At 38.3% G+C, this 22272-nt stretch overlaps 1 protein-coding gene across 2 annotated transcripts; it reads right to left on the bottom strand.

The window, feature by feature from the left end:
- Window positions 1-980: 980 nt before the first annotated feature.
- Window positions 981-21671, bottom strand: slc66a1 (solute carrier family 66 member 1). Of its 2 annotated transcripts, none has more exons than XM_057855621.1 (8): window positions 21552-21671; window positions 20704-20897; window positions 20502-20631; window positions 13319-13406; window positions 12863-13011; window positions 12199-12291; window positions 7632-7817; window positions 981-5085 (listed from the first exon to the last, which is right to left on the bottom strand). In XM_057855621.1, exons 2-8 carry the CDS (start codon window positions 20892-20894, stop codon window positions 4999-5001), a joined length of 924 nt encoding a protein of 307 aa, XP_057711604.1. In that variant the 5' UTR covers window positions 20895-20897; window positions 21552-21671; the 3' UTR covers window positions 981-4998. The 2 variants fall into 2 exon arrangements, with proteins under 2 accessions (XP_057711604.1, XP_057711613.1); XM_057855630.1 differs by having other exon boundaries at window positions 20704-20913; window positions 21552-21630.
- Between the last annotated feature and the right edge of the window lie 601 nt (window positions 21672-22272).

Here is a 22272-nt window from a genome sequence, read left to right as displayed (position 1 = left end):
AGTGAAAAGTGAGTCCATTTTTCCTAACCCCTTTTTTTTGTCGTAGGAGACGCTGTTGCACCCGGTAACGCAACAATAAGCACCCATATTTTCTTTCTAAAACACCGAAGGAGTTAGCTTAGCACTACCACACGTTACAATCCGCATTGAGTCTGCCGGACCGGAAGTGAATCATATTACCAGCATGGAGGCGCGTCCAAACAATGACGTAGTACGTCCCATTCCCTATATATAGAATAGAGGAAAAATGTACTCCAAAGTAGAGTAAGAGTAGTGTTTCTTCTTCACAAATGTGTCATGTTTCATGTCACTTCCTGTTGGTTTTGAGGCATTTTTACATCACTTCCTTCTGAACTCACTGGTTGCCACTGGCGGCACCATTTTGACCAAGAGGGGGCGACTGAATTAATGTGACTGCGGACACGAAAGTGAGCCAAGTGCAGTAGTGTACTGTACACATTCAATCACACAAATCACAAATTTCTAGTTTTATAGCGCAATTGTCAAAATAACAGCATGTGATTCTGTATGAACTATATGAATGACCTACAAGCAGCCTGTTGAGCAGAACGCGGGCTGGATTGAACCCTCCGGTGGGCCGCATCCGGCCCGCGGGCTGTACATTTGACATCCCTGGCGTAAAAGGTTCAAGCACAGCTGCAGCCCAACTAGTAAGCCAAGACTTTTTGCCAAAGAATCCTCCTCCAATGACATCTGACCACAACAACAACACAAAAGCTGAAAGACGGCCTTTTTATTTGAGGTTGTAACATGTCGTCATGCATCTTGGAGAGGTGTCACATTGTTTGAACTCAGTCCCGACAGCTAACACTCACCCAAGGGAGATGGAAAAGAAAGCGGAGGAGGCTCAGTAAACAGACACCAAGAGGAGGATTCAATCCACCACAGTTTGCAAAGAAAAATGACTTGACACCAGCATCAACTCACAACTAAAAAGTATAAACCTCCTGATAAATTCAACACTGCATAAATCATGTTTGTTTTCATTTTTATCATGGCTGGTCAGACTTGAGTGTTTAGTCAGGAAGCCTTACGATAATTGCGACCCACAATCAGTGAGTTAAGTCCAACACTGATTTCAAAACATGTCAATGTGCTTATCGGTGGGTAGTAAACAACCCGTGACTCTGTATCAAAAACAGCAAATCCACTAGATGGCAATGTTTTTTCCCCCTCAGTCATGTATTACATACACTGCTGGCCAAAAGTATTGGCACCCCAGCAATTCTGTCAGATAATGCTCAATTTCTCCCAGAAAATGATTGCAATTACAAATGCTTTGGTAGTATCATGTTCATTTTAGACAAAATTCCAAAAATGGGCCGGACAAAAGTATTGGCACCCTTTGCAAAATCATGTGATGCTTCTCAAATGTGTAATTAACTGCACCTGTTACTTACCTGTGGCACATAACAGGTGGTGGCAATAACTAAATTGCCACCACTGCCACCAAAGAAGAGGACCACTTCTTTGGTCCTCAGACACCAAAGAAGTGTCTGAGGACTTGAGAAGCAAAATTGTGAGGAAGCAAGGGCAATCTCAAGGGTACAAGTCCATCTCCAAAGACCTAAATGTTTCTGTGTTTACCGTGCGCAGTGTCATCAATAAGTGTAAAACCCTTTACAAAAGTTCCAGCATCATCACCTTGTCAAGAGTCAAGAATCTGCATTGAGCAAGGTGTCAAAAGTCAATAATCTGCATTGGACAAGGTGATGATGCTGCAACTTTTGTTTGGTGCTGTTCCAGTGAGATTTACAAAGATGACTGCCTGAAGAAGACAATTCCCAGTCCTTGATGATATGGGGCTGCATGTCAGGCAAAGGCACTAGGGAGATGGCTGTGGTTAAATCTTTAATAAATGCACAAGTTTACATTGAAATTTTAGACAGATTTAGATTCCATTTGTTCCCCCTCAGAATGGAGTAATTCTATATGTATTTTCCTGCACTTGCTCTATAATAGTAACATTTACTGACCACCACAATGTTTTTTTATTCATTTCTTTTAGTGTTTCTGGATACCAAAGAGTTGCACTTTTGAACTAATTCATTTTTTTTTTCAAGCTTTTTATCGGAGTTTGTTCTACATGATAAAATGCCTGAGTGAATGCTTGTCCGAGACTGGTGATTCCATACTTTTTGTTAGGGGTTGTAGCAACTAAATACACTTGGATTGCAAATCGTTCCCATTGAAATGGAAATGCATGTACCTATCACACTCCAAAAAAAAATATCTCGAGAGGAAATAGCACATAAAGGTCCAAAGAATTAGTGACGATGGCGCAGGTGGTTGAGCGGGTTGTCCACTGATTAAAAGAACGGGGGTTTGATTCTAGATTCCACCTGTGCCCTTTGCTGTTATATCCTTGGTCAAGATACTTCACCCTACTTGCCTGTGTGACAACGAGTGGTTGATGGGGGTCAGAATTGCCGATGGTGCAAATTAGCTGCCTCACTTCTGTCAGAGCGCCTCAGGGCAGCTGCAATATCAGTTTACCATCATTGAGTGCAGAGTCAAAGGATAATGCAATGTGAAGTGTCTTTGATGGTCCAAAAAAAAGCTATATCTATCCAATGCATTATTGTGTAAATAAAATGAAAATGGCTGCACTTAGATGTATAAAACAAATTTAGTACTCAAATCTTGTCGTCTTGTACTATTTCAGTTATTTCATTCAAAACAATGCATCACGGAATGTCCACTTTTCCCCAGAAATTCTGGTTGCGACGTCACAACATTAATAGATGATCATGGCTAGCTTTCAAGTGCAGCGCTAGCTAGTAATCGTTGTCATAATGGCAGAACGGTCGCACAGTAACAACTAGGGTTGCCAACCCCTGGAAAAATAAAAAGGGACACCTCATTATTCGAGCCACCCGGCCCGATAACAGTCACCCTTTTATATATTTTTGTATTTATAATAATTCTACACAAACCTGAATTAATTAGGGACATGTTTGAGTGATATAAGCACATGGTAAAACAATAATTATCATCAATGTATTTTTAATTTACAAAATCTGTCCTGCTAAATTTAGAGCCTTTGTGTATGTGTGTGTTTGCGCGCGCGTTTTTGGCCGTTTCGTGCAAACTCTGAGGTCAACTTTTTTTTTTTTTTTTAAACAATTTAGGTGCATTAAAAGTCCCCTCAGCAATAACATTTTGGCAAATGATCCCTCCAAAAATAATGTGAAGATCCAAATGAAAATGACAGAAGACAAAAATCTAAAACAATTAGTGAAAATAAAGTTCACAAAGAAGAAAATGATAATCATTTTGAACACGCTTTTTACTCGCGACACTCTTATGCCGTCTTCAGTTAGCGACAGTACCTCCACCAATAAGAAGAGTGGGATTTCATATTGTTCCGTCAGCTCATTGGTCAAAAAGCAGGGGAGGCGGGAAATGCATTTGCTAGCATATTCTTGTAAAGCACCATACCTGTATTAATTTTTTCTACAAATGACACACTATTTTCAAGTTTCATGATAATACGGGACAAAGCACGTCCCTTGCAAGTTCAATAAGGGACACGTACTTTTGTTTCTGAATACGGGACGATTCTGTTTTTCAAGGGACATTAACAACAGAAGAGAAAGCCTATGTTAGCAGATTGCAAAAATCAACTCATTCTGGTTGTGGCATCAACGTCTGTTTGACAACAACAAAAATTACCATAGCAGATCACCCGTGAGCCAATTATGTTTCACGATTGTTGTTAATTAAGCTGTTAAGTTTTTTATTTTGTGGTAAATTTACACTGAGCCTTTTAAGTGGATTAATTGCCATTGATAACAATAGACGTGAAATTCATTTAAACTGGGACAACAGGCTCTTAATTCTTATCTTTCAATGCCTTTGACAGCGCTACACGTCCAATCCATTTTGACCAGCCTCTCCCAGTCGATATGGATTAAAAGTCTAGCGCTGTCAATGACAGCCAGTGAGTTAATTTTGCTTAGCGGCGCAAACTCATTAGTTTTTCTTGTAGTTTGTATTAGCTGAAAGCATCTCATTAAGAAATTCCCTCAAGAGTTGTTTACATAAAGTGCCTTAGTTCATCCTTGATGATGGATAGGCACTTCCCCGCATTGACCCCTAAAAATCCTTCTTCATAATCTCTTTTGCCACTGTTTCACAACAGTCAAAATGGAAGCCTTATTTTTATATTGACCTTACACCCTAAGCGGGTGGGCTCTTATCGTTTGTGTGTGCGCGTGTGTGTGTGATTGCTCAACGGCAAAGTGCATGTTTGTTGAGGTCACTACGAGGCTGTTACCGATGGGAAAACATCGCCAAATCATTCACGAATTTACAGTCACTCAAAAACAAATGAACAGAAAGCAGAAATTGTTTCTCTTATAATCTATTAATTTTTTGTACAGTAAACTGACCCAACAAAACTTTCTTTTCCCAAAGTACAAAAATATGCAAAAACAATAGTGTGAAAACGCTGGGAAAACTGTAGATTAACCATGTGTGATTTAGTGTATCCCTGTTTATGTGACATCTCACCAGCAGTGCAAATATCAATGGCTATTGGTGGTGGTATTTAAAACAAAACCATAAAACTGAAATTAAAATGTGTTTAAAACACCCCAAAACAAACAAAACTAATAATAAAGCACCTTTTTTTCTGATTACAGGACTTAAAAATGTACACGTTCTACATAAAGAGCAGAAAAACCCTAACGATTCAAGTTACAGTAATACTGTAAACAAAATCAGAGATCTTCATGCAGCAGCATTTGGCAACTTCGTGAGAAGAAAAATATTTTTCGATGGGAGAATTCTTTATAGAATTCTTTGCATTCGCTTTAAAACTACGACAGTACACTGTTTAAAAAAAAGTCTACCAGAAAAAAGGTGAAATAAATACAACTGTACAATTAAAAACAATGAAATGTGTTCATCCTGATCTGGTTATTTCCTTTTTTCGGTGGTGTTCAATAGAAGCGGAGTGGTTTGGGGGAATGGTTATCCCCCCATCAGAGGTGTCGTCTCCGAGGAACTGGCGTCCAGCCTGTCCGCTGATTTGCGGTACATAATGAACTGGACGGAAATCTGAAGCAGACCATTAAGGATAAAACACCAAGAGAATTAGATGGACCACAAACATACCAATACTAATTGACTTTTCCCCTAAGCTACGGTTGCTAAGCCAACAAGTTTCGTCATACGCCATTGCAGCAGTGCTGTTTTTGGCAGCCCTTTTTTATTTTTGTCTTGTCTTTTGGACGAGAAAACCGTACTAGTCTAAGACTAGACTAATTAGTCTTAGTTATATTTTAGTCATTTCAAAATGTTTTCATCTTCATCTAGTTTTAGTAAACAAAATCGCATACAAATTTCGTCTAGTTTTAGTCGACAGCTACTAAAAATGTTTTTGTCTGTAAAATTAAAAAGTTTTAGTCCCAAATAAAAAAAAGGTGGCCAACAATTTCGAATGAACATAGATGAGCACATGTTGTAGCATCTATAAGGACAACACCAACTTTGTGATGTAATACACTCAGGAGGAAAACCATTACATTTTTTATTATTTTTTTTTTTTATTAAACCCACCGAGGAGCCACAATGTATGTTTAGGGGAGAAAAAAAAAAAAAAAAAAAAAAAAGGTTCTCAGAACGTTTAACATCCTCTAGACTTACTGATCAAAAAAGCCAAGTGGCTCTTCTTTATACTGGCCAGTGTTTTAAGAGGACCCTCGCCATTCTGGAGCTAATGCTTACGTGAATGCTACGCTAACGCTAGGAGTTACATTTAGCGTCTGAGACCTCAGCATGAGGACCTTTAAAGGCTGAAGCAACACTGAAAATTCTCTCTTGCCAAGATAAGAAAACAAATCTTACCATGTTTCCAAACAAGCAAGATGGAGTGCAACCTAGCTTGAGATACATGCTACACCCCAATGAGGAGTTTAGTCACCTTTCCTTTTGGCAACAACCAATAAGTATTTGGAACTGAAGTCGCCAATTGTAGAAACTTTATAGGTGGGGATTATTGTCCATTCTTGCTTGATATCAGTACATCAGTAAAGTTTGGACTGACAGCAGTCTTGCTGAAAAAGACGTTGCTTGAATGAAAGTGTATGTTGCTCCAAAATCTGTATGTACCTTTCAGCTTGATTATGCTTTGACAGACGTGCAAATTACAAGTGCCACGGGCAAAGAACCATCACAGATGCTTGATTTTGAAGGTTTTGCTAATAACAATCCAGCTGGTTCTTTTCCTCTTTGGCCCGCAGATGACACAACCATGATTTCTAAAAACAATTTGAAATGTGGACTCATAAGCCAACAGCTCTCTTTTCGACTTTGCATCAGCCCATCTCAGCGACAGCAATGTTTCTGGGTAACTCACATTTGGATATGTAGCAATGAATTGTGTAAACTGAGAACGAAGTTGTAAAGTGTTGTTTTAAACATTGATAACTGATTTAAATGCAGTGGCAACCGCGGTTTCTGCAACTCAATGTTGGTTATCAGCGTAGCTGCTTTTATGCAGAGATTTCCACAGATTCTCAGAATTTTTTAAAACTATGAACCTTAGATAAAATCCCTCAATTCTTTGCAATTGTACTTTAATGAAAAAAACTTAAAATTACTGGGAATTTTACATCTTACGTTGTGTGTTCACATCACAAAATAATACATCTCACCTAATCCTTGCTTGTGAAAACCAATAATGTGCTAGCACAGGCTGAAGGGTGTGACGAAGAGCGCGCATGCCCTCTACTGGCTAACTCCTAATCTACAGGCACCAATAAGTCAGCAATTAATTATGATTCATCCATGGATAACATTGGATTTTAAAAAAATAAAAAGATAATCCATTGGCAGTGTATCAAATACTTGTTCTCCCCAAACATTCCAAAAAACGCAACATCAGGCTCGACTTGTCAGGCTTTCATGCTGTAAAAATGAGCATTTTGCAAATGCACATTTTATAGCTAACCAGGACACCAAACTGTTTTCAATTAACGTGTTCACCTGTCCCTGCTTTTTTAGAAAATGTCACAGGCATCAAATTCAAAATTTGTGAATTCTCTAAAAATATTTCCTCGTACAAACATAACCGGTAAGTCTCATACACAATGTTTAGAAGATTTTTGTTTTGTGTGCAAAAGAATTAAAATATTCGAGGAATCTATTATTCTACCAATTTTCCTATTAATTACTCAGATAAAATTGATCAGTAAATATGTCATTATCAAACAATAAAATGTGCATAAGAGGTAGAGGTATTGTTGTCTCAAATATTTTCCACTACTAATAATTATTTTTTATAATTCGGGTCCATTAATCAGATTACAGCTATAATACGGCTGAGTTAGTGGCGTGTTTAGTTATTAAACATTCAAAATACTCTTTCTATGTAGCATATTTGTCTATTATAACGATCTCATGTTTCAGCGTGATTTTTTGTGGCTTAGTCAGTGCGGCTTATCATCAGGTATGCTCCATAGTGCGAAACTGAGGATGAGCGTTTGGATGTTATTGATATTACGAGTACACACAAATACACACACGTGCGCACTGAGTCACGAGAACCAGGAATGTAGCAAGCATACGATGAAGTTGCCGTAAGCACGGATGTGAAAGGATACGAAGAGGTCCAATGAGAGTGTTCCTAGGCTTCCGATAAGCCAAGGCAGATGATGGATCACGTAGCTGTTCTCTCCTTGACCCTGGGCAGGGTTCTTAAGCAGTACGCTCAGGCCATACGTGGTGTTTCCAAGGATGACCAGAGCAAAAAGGAAGAAAGACACTCCCTCGGTTGACTTCCTCTTGAACTGTGAGGAGTAACAATTTAACAAAGTCAAAAACTGAGAGATGACCATTATAGATCAGCATCACTTGGTAGAGTACAATGTGACTGATAAAGCTAGGGTTGCAGGGCTATTTTATTAGGAGTATTGTATCCCCGAAACCAAAATTTCAGGGCTGCAAGCAAAACATAAAGAGAAGCAAAATGTAAAACTACTTGCAAAATAAATATTCACATTTCATCTCATCAATTCCTATATCACTGATATTGATCTACTGCTCGCTAAAATATAGAATTTGCTAGAGTAACAATTTGTACCCATCAGAATTTGTTTCCTCTGGCTGGCACACTTGCCCGCAAACTATTTCTGAAACATCTTCAATCCGTTGCCCTCTGGCAGGCGCTACAGTGCCATACCAGCTAAAACAAACAGACAGAGCGTTTCTTTCCAAGAGCTGTCACCATACTCGAGTTTGCACTGAAAAAAACTGACATGTCACTGTCATTGCACTGCTAACGCCACAACATTGTCACATGCATCTCACTAAGTAACATAGTCTCAGACATCTGTCTCAATCTGTGTACTGCATTTGCAATATTTGCTTTATTATAGCATTTTTGCACTGTTACATCAATATCCATGCACAAACTGTCGCTTGCACTATCATATCAAGTCAGCCATCTGCCTCCTAGTCTGAGTACTGTATCTTGTCATATATACAGTTATATTACTACTACATCACCATATGCTGCTAGTCTCTTATTCACTTTATTAGCAATCTGTGTATCCTCTAATCTGTGTTTTAATAATAGCCTTATTGTACATGGCGAAGCTTTAAGTCTCACTGTACTCTACAATGACAATAAAAGCTCTCTATTCTTTAAATGTCAAACAAGGTGATACCAAACACTGTGTTTTCAACAGTACAGATTTCTAAATATTTCTTTACTTCAGTCCAAGGCACACCGTTGCGCTTAGTTTGTGTTCAAATCTCTACATTAGAATCAACACTACGTCACCAAACGCAAGGAAAAAATACAAGATTTTGACAAACCGAGAGTGCGCAGAGGAGTCGGATGCTTTGCGAGCACGTTACGTACATTTAAAAAGTCACTAAAGAACTTCAAGTATAAACTGGCACACCAAATCGCACGTAACCTTAGTTAAACGAGCATCACAGGATTAAGATACCAGTGTTTTACGTCTACTTTTTCGTGACATGAAAGGGACTACTACCTACTAGATGTTACATGCCATCACTCCTGATCCAGGTTTGGGTATTTTTTGTTTTTGTTTTCACGGTTTCTTTATACATTTGTTCAATTAGATCCCTAAGCTACGTTTGAAGTGACTCACCTTTGTTAAATTGAGAGTTCAGAATGTTGAAATGGTATTTAAAACATGGACTGTACATTTACTCTAATTCAAAGTGTTACAATGGCAAAAGCTTGACCATGGGAAAGAAGACCGTACAGTGGTACCTCTACTAACGACATTAATTTGTTCTGGAAGTAGCCTCGTAACCCGAACATTTTTTAATTAGAGATGCGTTTTACATGTAAATGCACTAAACTGTTCCAAGCACTAATGACACGCCACATTGAATTTTGTAATTGCGGTAAAGCCGGAATAAAACAACAGCCAAACACATTTGAATAATTTCATATACCTAACCTAACCGTTAATACCTGTAATGAAGCAGATAATAGAACAAAATGCAAAGAAAAAAGAAAAATATATCTTACCTTTTGAGAGAGGCAATGTCCTCTTTCACGAAATCGATGGTGCCTATCGCCTAGCTCACACTTTGTGACACAAAAACGCGAGGAGACCTATACTCTAATGCAGGGGTCCCCAACCTTTTTTACACCACCGACCGGTGTGATTAGGGTCTTTTTTTAGACGGACCTGTGTTCTGTCAAATTTTGCACCCTTATAAAATTTTGCTCCCACAACTTTTGTGGCGGTGAAAAAAGCCCTCTTTTATGTTCAGTTGGACTCTCAATGATATCCAAGAGTGCTAAAAAACTATTTACATCATAAACATACATGTGCAACACGAAAACGGCGTAAATTTTAATGCTTAACGACACGGCGAAGTCGTTAAGTGAGAGAGCTGTGTGCAGCTGTTGTGTGCAGCTAACATGGCAAACATAAGTTAATATTCCTTTCTTTAAAGTAAGTTTGTAGTGTGTACTTTGGAAACTCTGCATTCGCGGTCATTTTTAACGTTACGCGAATGCCAAATTTGTCAGAACACCGGCAATGTGTGGCAGAAAAATACAGCAAAAATAAAATAACATTTGTTTTTAGCCCTGTCGTGTTAAGTTCAGGGAAAATACAACTCACCCGGGGAATCAGTGGGAGGCCTGAGCTTGTTTCGTTTTAGACGAGATGGCCCCGAGATGGGAGAGTGAGAGAAGCCCGCTTCACAAAGATACGATGTTGGAAATTGTAGCACAGTTTTCAGCGCTCTCCTGGCGATGTCAGGATAGTCCGAAATGACTTTAATCTAGAACCTCGGTAGAGTTGTTGTCTCAAATGTATGTTTAAGGTCGCCGTGATTTGCGATCTCTACAAGCTGATATTCCTCTTGCGCAGACATGCTCGAATCACTCGGTTTATTCACATACGGGTCACGAATCAACTCCTTCGCAGTTTGTGGGTCTTTAGTGATTGGGAAGTAGCATAGACTTTGTTTTCTTCGAGGTTGTAGGCTCATCTTCTGGCTCGTCAGGTGTCCTTTTCCCCATAAAAAATATGTCCAAAGACGTCTGTTTTTCAGTTATTCTAGTGTGGGGGCTAATTATTTCCGGGAACAAATGTGATGGGCGACAACCTACGTCATACGTTATTATCGAGGCCAAGTGCACATAGATATACATAACAAGATGTACTGCTAACAGTCTAATCAATGTATTTCTATGACGGCCTCCTATCCTGTAGTTCTATACCTAGAGTAGACAGGGACATTGGTGTGTTAGTGGCACAGGCCAAAGTCAATCGGCCAGAATGCAGCCGTTAATGAATTATTTATTATTTCTGCGCGGCCCGGTACCAAATGCTCCACGGACTGGTGCCGGTCTGCGGTCCGGTCGTTGGGGACCCCTGCTCTAATGTGCTACTAACGTAATGAACCATCTTTGGGCTTATAAAAAAAACACTCTCCGTGAGACAAAAACACGAGGAGCCTTTTGCTCATTTGGCTCAGACGTCGACCCCCTGAAGAAACAATAACACCGTCGCGCCTCTGCACATCCTCATACTGCGACACCCAAATTGAAACGTCATCAACAGGGAAATATTATAACCAATAAATTGGGCAGCAGAATCTTATGGCGTGCCATTTAAAAGCAGAAAGCAGGAAGTACATGTGTATCTTTAACAGTATTGTATAGTATTTTTGCGTCTCTTAACCTGACATTTTATTTCTTCAGAAGAGGCCCGCTTAAACGTAGCGTAACCTGCAAATAACGTTTGTAGAGACATTCGTAAGTAGTGGTACCACTGTACTTTCATTTCCTACAGAAACACATACTTTAAAGGACTTCCTACAATGGTTCCACTACTTATAAGCAGAGATGAAGACAATTATGAAGTAAGAGATGATTTACAGGGAATTTGAAATGTTGACGCAACATTAAATTTTAACTTGCAGGTTGACATAGCTGAAGATTTTTGTATTACTTATTCCTGTTTTTCAACCACTGTGCCTTGGAAAATCATCCAATATCACCTAAATGGTATTAAAATGTTTTTTGAAAATTAATCTGCAAATGTGCTATTCCTGAGTGTCTGTGATGTTCAATAGTTGGTAATCATGCAATACTGTTCCATATCCGTGGGTGTCAATAGGTAGCTAATTACTTTGTTTAGTGATGCGTAAGAGATAAGAGTGGCATTGGCGCTAGCGGCTAGCTAGCAAAACTATAATGGTGACAGCGATGGTAAAGGTTTTTAAAAAGGAAAAATGCTAAATCAGAACTGGACCCTGGACAAAAATCATTGAACGGCAGTCAAAAGGAAGCAAAGACAGTTTCCTCTCGAGGAGTCTCTAGTGAAAGGCAATAAACAAAAGGTATCTATCTTTCATTGGGATTAACTTCCATGGGGAGTGCAGCGATACCTCCTCCCAATACAACAAGCTCAGGTGTCACACTGAGTGAGTAACAATATGAATATTTGGTGTTTGATTCCTATTCAATACACGACTTTTTATTATTAATATACAGTACAGAAATTCATTTTTTACATGTAGTGTGCCTGGGATTTTTTTTTAATGAAATAAGTGTGCTGTGGCCCAAAAAAGGTTGAAAAACACTGATGCATTCGAAAACCCAAAGCTTATGAAACTGACAAGTCTGCAGAAGAAAAAAGGTCAAAGCGTCTATGTTGTCATACTCACATTAGTATATATCTGGGGAAGTCTGGAAAACAGGTACAGCACTGAGGATACAGAGCCGATCGAGAATCCAATAATCTCTTTTGGGGTAAATGACTGAAGAAATAAAAATAAAAGAGGAGCAGAGAAAACAAGATTTAAAACCTAGTTATTCCCTGGGACTTGTTTAATCCTAAATGAGCAAAAGACATGAGTGACATTTTGTTCACTCAGTTGCAAAAGGAATTTCAAATCCTGGATTTAACTTGGCCTTACTTTTAGCATTTAAGGCATTCTAAATACTGCAAGCACAATACATTCAAAGCAATGAATACAATTTAAATCTTTTAGTTTTGACAGAAATACATAGCTTAAGTAAATCAATATGTACACAGCATATTCAGATACATCTTAATAGATTATATATTTGAAACTTCTGCCCATCATACAGTAATAGGATTTTTGCTTTTGCTCATAAAATTGGGACTTCTTGATCAAAATTTGACCCCCGCTAGAATTTCTTAAAATTTGTAACCGTACTGTGCTTCACATTAACAAACCCATGTCGATGAAAACATGGCATTTGCGGCATTGGTTAAAATACAAAAAAAAAAAAAAAAAAAAAAAAAGCAAAATGTATCTAACGTAATAAAGTCTAGTTGTAGAAATGAAAAAGCCTCATACTGACCGCGGCAAGATCTGTGCTAGAGAGCAGTGTACGCCCCCTATATGTCTCAGGCATTGCTTCCTGTTGTGTTGAGACCCACGCTGGAAAGTGGGCGAAACTTGCAATGCTCAGGACACAGGCCACGCCCACTACGTGCAAAACCCGCCTGTCTAGTAAGGAACCGAAAAGAGACATTTCAGCACTTTCTTTCAGAAAAGGACTGCAAAGTAATGCAAATGCAAATAGATAGCATTAGAGGGAACAACATGACAGCATTTAATAATTGATGATGTCAGGACACCATCTTCCTGTGTCTGGAAGTGCAGCAAAGACTCCTCATCTCTGCAGAAACAAGTTCCCTATTTCACATTCATGAATGGTGACTCTTTTGTTAGGAGCACATGTCTGTAACCTTATGATCTTCCCCAGCAAAATATATTTGCCACATGAAAACAAATTTAAAATAAGATTACTCACTTTCAGCCATTCTGTGTTTGGTCTTGTAGTACAAATACATTGCCAACATCATCAGATCCGCCAGTACGTAATAAACTGCAGTGTAAGTCTAAAAGAAGAAAAAAATATCAAAAGAGAAATATTTCATGAAAACCAACATTCTAAAGTCAGGGAGCAAGGTTTAATGTTGCCCACTGAGGATTTATACTCTTATTATCATTGACCCTGGAGTTACACCGCCTCTTGAGGAGTCAAGCACACCTGCATTCATTACCCAACGGACTCGATCCGCTGCATCAACACGCTAAGCACTTGAGATATTATCGACAATTCATGCTTTGTCACTTTCCGACAGCTCTGACCATACTCAAGTTTGCACTGAAATGTCACTGTCATTGCACTGCTAATGCCACAACATTGTCACATGCATCTCACAAAGTAACATGTTCTCAGACATCTGACAATCTGGGTACTGCATATGCAATATTTGCACAGTTATTAGGGATGTCCCGATCGCATATTTTTGCAACAGAGTCAAAGTCACCTGATTTTGGGAATCTGCCGATACTGTCTCGAACAGATAAAAAAAAAAAAAAAGCTGTTTTTTTTTAAAAATCTTAACAAAAGTTCCAAACATGTAACAGTACGGTATGGTTTACAGTACTTCCTCTTCTCTTTTTCTGGGAGTGTTGCGGAGTATAAAACGTTTTGTGTTTATTTCTTTTGGCAATGCCATTGTATTTCTGGATTATTTACTTTTTAAACTTAAAAAATTTAATTAAAAACCTAATCCTTTTTACCCGATTCCAATCCTCTGAAAAGTGGTGCGATCAGCCAAATTTCCGATCATGTGATTGGATCGAGGACATGCCCAACAGTTACATTATAGGATTCCGATATTTGCACTGTTACATTATCTAAGCATACTTTCATTTTCACTATCATATCAAGTCAGCCATCTGCCTCCTAGTCTGAGTACTCCAAATTATTTTTTACAGTACAGGCCAAAGGTGGGGACACACCTCATTCAGTGCAGCACAAATGATGGTCCCAACTAGAGCTGGGAATCTTTGGGCACCTAACGATTCAATTACGATTACGATTCAGTGGCTATGATTCGATTATAAAACGATTATTGATGCACCCCCCTCTTTTTTTTTTTTTTTAATGTTTTGTACATTAGTTCCAAAATTGTTCAAAAATACTCTCAGGCTAAACCACACTACTATTTCAGTATCAAGTTAACATATAGCAGTAAACAAATATACAAAAATAACATTAAACAAAAAAACTCCAGTCCCCATTCTGTATCAGCAGCTTTAAACTACATTCAATTAATTTAATGTTGTGAATCAACCGTTAAATTTGTTAAAATTGCTCCCGTTATTCCATAATTTCCCTTTTGTCTACTTTCGACATGTGAAAGTTTTAAAACTATTTTAAAGATAGATTCAAGTAATATTTTACCGATTTAGGAGTATTTTAGATAAAAAGTTAATTAGGTTTGCTTGGAAGGTTCGCTACAACAGCCTTGCAGGGAAGTGTACTGCTTTAAGATGGCGGCCGTTTACTAACGCCCGCATCTAGCTTTTTGTAGATGTGCTGCTAACACTACCAAATCTATATTGCATCTAGTCATATATAAATGATATCCACCGTAACATTATATGGATGTACTTTGTAGCAGCTTTTAGGCAGCAGTCAGGTATGTTGTTGTGTTTTTTTTATCCCGTTGCACGAGTTGAGCTAGAGCCGTGAGTTGAGCATTGGCATTACCCGAGGGGCCGGGTAATGAGAAGCATGAGGTTTAGCTACTCTCGCTCCATTCCGTCCCGAAGACCGCGCGGCGCGCTGAGTGTTGTGTACTTCCGCTTTACTTCGCATATTTCAATAATCGGAATTTGGATGTTTGTGAATCGTTCTCGAATCTTCCACGGCCGAATCGCGAATAATCAAAGAATCGGAAATTTTGCACACCTCTTGTCCCAACCACATTGAGAAAGCTAAAAATTCCACCAATTAACCATGGTAACTGACATACCTGCGAGGTAAATCCAATTTCAGGTGACTACCTCTTGAAGCTCATCGAGTAAAAGCCAAGAGTGTGCAAAATGTAATCAAAGCAAACGGTGGCTAATTTTAATAAACTAGAATATAAAATGTTCAGTTATTTTACTCTTCTTTTATATGTGTGTGTATGTATATATATATATATATATATATATATATATATATATATATATATATATATATATATATATATATGTGTGTGTGTGTGTGTATACATATATATATAAATGTGTTCATTCATAGTTGTGGTACCCTCATTGAGAATCTACAATGTTAAATAGTCATTCAAATGAATAAAAGACATGAAGGAGGTGTGTCCAAACTTTTGGCCTGTGCTGTTATGCACTGTTATACTGTATTACCACTGCATCACCACTAGGTGCTCGACACTTACTCACTTCATTCCCAATCTGTGTACACTGTAACCTGATTTTTTCATATGGTGCACGTTATGGCGAAGCTTTAAATCTCATTGTACTCTGTACAATGAGAATAAAGGCTTTCAATTCTGTTCTATTCTTTTGTCTGTCTCTTGCTTTTAAATGCGTACACTGATATTTACAGGCGTTACGTTTTGCTTGCGGCGTATGGCAAAAGTGGAAGCCTTGCAGGTCATCTCTGACCGCCGGAACAGCAACGCAACATAGACACAATACAAACGTAGGCTGTTTAACTACACACACGAATCATAATGGTTATGAATTTGTTGCGGTTGCCATTCAATGGTGGATGGGAGCCGTGATGTATGCGGTATACTATAACTCAGCCATTGAGAGTTCTCAAACTATAAAACTACTTTGTTTTCCATTTGCTTTATGTTGAAAATGTGCATTACAATCACATTGGTAATAAACAAATAATTTAATTGAAAATGAAATCTTTTTATTAATAAAATCAATAGAGCTGGGAATCTTTGGGCACCTAACGATTCGATTACGATTACGATTCAGAGGCTCCGATTCGATTATAAAACGATTATTGATGCACCCCCCCTTTTTTAATATTTTTTTTTTTTAAATGTTTTGTACATTAGTTATAAAATTGTTCAAAAATACTCTCAGGCTAAACCAAACTACTATATCAGTATCAAGTTAACATATAGCAGTAAAAAAATATACAAAAATAGCAGTAAATAAAAAACTCTAGTCCCCATTCTATATCAGCAGCTTTAAACTACATTCAATTATTTTATTGTTGTGAATCAACCGTTAAAGTTGTTAAAATTGCTCCCGTCATTCCATAATTTCCCTTTTGTCTACTTTCGACATGTGAAAGTTTTAAAACTATTTTAAAGAGAGATTCAAGTCATTATTTTACCGATTTAGGAGTATTTTAGATAAAAAGTTAATTAGGTTTGCTTGGAAGGTTTGCTACAACAGCCTTGCAGGGAAGTGTACTGCTTTAAGATGGCGGCCGTTTACTAAGCCCGCATCTAGCTTTTTGTAGCTGTGCTGCTAACGCTACCTAATCTATATTGCATCTAGTCCTGTATAAATGATATCTACCGTAACTTTGTAGCAGCTTTTCGGCAGCAGTCAGGTATGTTGTTTTGTTTTTTATCTCGTGGCATGAGTTGAGCTAGAGCCGTGAGTTGAGCATTGGCATTACCCGAGGGGCCGGGTAATGAGGAGCATGATGTTTAGCTACTCTCGCTCCGTTCCTCATTGTCCCAAAGACCGTGCGGCGCGCTGAGTGTGTTGTACTTCCACTTTACTTTGCATATTTCAATAATCGGAATTTGGATGTTTGTGAATCGTTCTCGAATCTTCCACGGCCGAATCGCGAATAATCTAAGAATCGGAAATTTTGCACACCTCTAATAATCAACCATTTTATTTATTTTTTATAACGCTGTCTCTAGCTGGGAAACTCACATCTCCAAGACCATCACTTTCCGGGAAAACTAAAAAAAAAAACAGCAAGTTTGTCGAGCAGATTTCTCTGTCAAACCTCATTTTTACATGCTGGTAAATAACGCAGGTCTTCATGCAAAAATCAAATTTTTTTCGCGTTTTTCGGACTCGAGTGAGGCATTCATTTGACGGTCTGAACTGTACAAGTTGCATAGAAGTGGACCATTTCAAATCCGATCTAAGTCACTTTCGTATGTGGTTAAAATCCAATATGGGCCGCATTTTTCCAGAATGCGGCTGTGATCTAAACTGTCAAGTCTCCCAAATTGGAATTCATGCAGCAATTACATCAGCAAAGAACAAGAGAGGCAGGGAGGACGTCAGCATTAGCATTAGCGCCTAGACAAGCCTGAGAATGCACAATTTTCTGTCTGTGCCCCAAATGAGAAATATTTCAATATTGCTTACATGGGCGAAAGTTAGGTTAAACTGACTGTATGTGTGTGCGTCATGCATATCAATCCGTATAAACTTTGGGTCAGTTTGCTCAGCGTGTGTCGGACTGCGAGTTAGTGCGTATGCATAATACATTTACGGGCTCAATAGAAAAAGGCAGTCTGAAAAGGCACACCAAAAAAACAGATATGAAAAAAAATCTGACTCGTGCATCAAGACCTGCGGTCTGAACCTAGCCTAATTTACATGTGGCCTGAAAAATAGCATGGATTTGTTGCTAACAAAATTAAAAGAAGAAATTCCCCGTATTTGGTTTAACTCAACACAAACATTGCTTTTCTTTTTACTCTGTGTGCAGACAACCTGGCCAATATGATTGTTTCAAAATAAAATGTGGTCTTAAGGGACACAATTTTGTCCCACCCCCTTTGTCATAAACTGACAACATTGTTGATGTAGATCTAGTCAAATGACTATAATGACCAATTAATCACCACTGATCTTGAGGTTGTGAAGGATACTAATAGCCCTACCAGTTAACCCTTTCAAGGACAGTGGTCACGTCAGTGGACATCTATTCAAAAGGTATCATTTAGCTTAACTCATTCACTGCCATCTCAGGTTATAGAGTATGTATGTTGTGGTCAATAGTAATAGAGGGAAATTGATATGGGGGGGAGGGGGGGGTTGACCGCTTCCAGCCCCTAAATAAATAGATAAATAAAATTCCCACAGCAAAGTACACACAGGCCACACTTATTAGAATTTATGTCTATAGTCTTCCTTTTTTCAATTAATTATTTCAATTTTAAATTATGGATATACTTTTTGTTTCCCATTGCAAAACATCTCCGTGCAACAAAAACTAATACTACATAATTGGATGTCAAATGGGGGCCGCAGATTTGAGACCGGTGTTCTATATGAATGTAATATAAACATTTAAGAAAAAAAAACATCCTAATTCGTGCATGAAATAGTTAAAATGAATTTGACGTCTATCTCCACCAACAGCAAAGAAGTTAAGAATGGTAAAGGTTTATGCATGACGTAAGTATAACTTAATCATTCATCATCTTAATCATCATCATTAAAGTGACAAATAATGAACAGTGACTATGATTGTTAGGGGTGTAACAGTACACAAAAATTTCGGTTCGGTATGTACCTCGGTTTTGAGGTCACGGTTCGGTTCATTTTCAGTACAGTTTAAAAAAAAAAAAAAAAAAAAAAAAAGCTAAATATACAGGACTGTCTCAGGAAATTAGAATAAGAACTTTATCACAATATTCTAATTATCTGAGACAGTCCTGTATACAGGACTGTCCCAGGAAATTAGAATAAGAACTTTATCACAATATTCTAATTATCTGAGACAGTCCCAGGAAATTAGAATAAGAACTTTATCACAATATTCTAATTATCTGAGACAGTCCAGGACTGTCTCAGATAATTAGAATATTGTGATAAAGTTCTTATTCTAATTTCCTGAGACAGTCCTGTAAATGCTAGTTGTTTATTACACACTTTTGTGCTTTCAACAGTAAGAACATTAGCCTATACAAAGCTAGAATTCTGCACAAAAAGTAGCAGGTATTTAAAGATAATCCAACAAAAATTTGACTTTCAGACCACACGTATTGGTCAGCTTTCTTTCTGAAAGAAAGAAGAAAAAAAGAAGTCCTGTGCTATAGAGAAAAGCAATCCCAATGACAAAGATTTTAACATGTATTTTACAAATGAAATGCCTCAATGAATCATTTTTTTTTCTTATGAACGGTTTTCAAAAGCTTTATTGGTGGATTTTCTCAAGTTAAAGTGCCACACAGAAATTAATAAATTTAATTGTGTAAGTAGGATGTGTGTATTATTCTTATTATTTAATTACAGGTGTTTTAGCTCATTTCAATTTATTTTATTTAAATGGGCCATTATTTATTTTATTATGCGTTTATATTTTACAAATGGGATGTAGTATTCATTTATATTGTATATTTATATTGTATATTTTATGTTGTATAACTTTAGTTCCTATGTAACTATTAGTTCCTACTTGTTTTGTGGTAGGAAGGTTTTGTATTGAACACGGGGCCGTGTTGGTTATTATTATAGCAGAGAAGACAGCAGTAAATCAACAAAGACAAGTCAACTGTGCCCCGATCTACCACTCAAGAGATCTGATGGACTCAAAAACTAGGTCACGATTGCATATTAGTTTGAAAATCGACCAGATCCACCGTATTATTACACGAGTGACTTCCGGCCGCACTGTGACCGGTGTGCATTGGCTGATTCTTACGCCCGCGTTTCACTGCGTTCTCGCGGCGGCCAGGTTGTCGCGCCGTTGACGTTTCTGGACTGTCCTACCGTGTTGGTCCTTATTATAGTAGAGAAGACAGAGTAAATATAATCTACACAAAGAAACTGTAACCCGATCAACTCACAGCCTCGAAAAGTAAGGGTTATATTACGTCAGAAACTCGTTCGGTACGCGTCCATTCCGAACCGACTACCACGTACCGAAACGGTTTAATACTATTACATGTAACGTTACACCCTTAATGATTGTATTTACTTGTATGGTATTTGAAAAAAGTGTGAAAAGAAAAGTTGTTATCAAGATAGTTTGACACGGGAACCCATAACTTCTACTTCAATTGTTTTCCTGGTGATATATAGTTTGGAAATGTGGACAAATTTGAGGCCAACCAGCTACCTGGAATACAATGTTTCCGAGTTTCCCCCAAAAACACAATCAATATGTTGTCACTTGAGCCACTCCTCACCACAAAGATGCACTGACAAGAATGGAATCTACATTTTACCTGAAGCGGAAGCTGGTCTGCCAAAAAAGACCCCACCAGATTGCAGGTGTCGCCTCCCAACCACAGCAGCAGAAACCAAATTGAGAGTGCGCTGTCCATATTTCCAGTCTTGCACGAGCTATAGTACTGACTGTGAACAAATGTACATGCATTATGCTGCACTCAGGTGACCGTTTCTTTACCTTCAAAGGGCAACACTTACGGCAGAGACGACATCATGAAGCACAGGATTGACAGCAGACCCAGGTAGACGCTGGCCATGTCTCTCGCATCCTGGGCGCATTCTCCAAGACCTTCCCAGACCCATTTGGACCCGTTGGGGCACAATGTAGTCAGGTTTCCACCCGCAGCCCATCCAAAAGGTACATTTGTGAGGACGCCGTTTTTCAACATATTCTACAGACAACAATAACTGTGAAAAGCAATTGTAATTGATTGTCTACGAGCTGGTAAACAACACACAGTAGTGGCGTCATATGTTTTACATTAGACCCATGACATTGCAAACCCCCACTCAATCGTTTCGTTTAACCTCAAGTTCTGCTATCTGGTGACAAAACATTTCATTGTTCTGTCACTATATGCTAAGCGCATACTGTGGATAAAATATGGTAGAAAAGACTTAACTTTCGTACAACTGATATGACAACTGAAGACAAAGAATTGGTTGGGTTGTCTCGTCATGCGTCCAAAGAATTGATAGACCAAATTTAAATGATTGATTTTTAAATAAGCCTATCTTTTCGATTTAAATGGACAGTCGATGAGCTCAATAATCTCGACCCAATTCAGAAAACGCGGTTTCCAATAAAAACAAATTCGAAAGGACAAAGGTGGAACGCGTGACGCCACTGGTGATTAGATCAGCGGGAAAACCGAGTTATACATCTGATCACATATTGTGTTGTCAGCAATGAACAAACAGCATTTGTCTTTTTAGACATTACGCTAGCTTCTCAACTAGCTAGTTTCGTGATCAATTTCCTTTCTACTGTCTTGTCAATAAACACGCAAAGGGAAACTAATAAGAGCAATTAAACTGCATCTTGCCTGTGTGGTAGCTGGACGGCAGATGTAATAAACTCCAAGCAAGACGAAGGAACACCTCTATCGCTGTGCGGTGCCGTGCTGAGTCGAAAACAAGGAAGCGGATGACAAATAAATAAGATCTCTGGAAGCTGATTGGCTCGAACATATTGTCATGTGATTAAATTGGGCCAATCGTGAAGGCGTAAACACACTTGCCCTGAACGCACATATATCAACACGGCTAGATGTCTGATGAGCGCAGTGACTTCACGGGGACTAGCATCGTCATTTGTCGGCCATTTTAGGTCAGAGCTTTTTAGTTTAATGTCATGACGATATATGCCACTTGTCGGCCATTTTGCGTCAGAGCATTTCGCTTAATATGACAGTCAATGGAGCGCGTACTTTGAAATAGCGATACTTTTTTAATGCAACATGTGGAAAAGCGCTATACAAGTATAACACCAAGTATAATTATGAGGAAGCCGCCGACGCAAGATGGCCGCCAATGGTTTACGCTGCCGAATATATTTAGAATTCTAATCTAATATATGTGATATCTATAGTTCTGAGGCAATTAAAATAAGAAAAAACACGTTTTTAACTTCATTGCTTGGTTGTGTCTAAACTATGTACCGCGTCACATATTTTGTGCTGTAGTGTGTCAAGTAAATAATGTAATGACGACAATTTACCTATTCGAGAGAATAGCAAAACAATCCAATACCCTTCCAGGAGATTG

This window comes from Corythoichthys intestinalis, chromosome 2, assembly GCF_030265065.1.
Source record: "Corythoichthys intestinalis isolate RoL2023-P3 chromosome 2, ASM3026506v1, whole genome shotgun sequence".
Classification (NCBI taxonomy): Eukaryota; Metazoa; Chordata; class Actinopteri; order Syngnathiformes; family Syngnathidae; genus Corythoichthys; species Corythoichthys intestinalis.
Note: the sequence above shows the minus strand (reverse complement) of the source record. Positions and strands in the feature narration are given on the sequence as shown.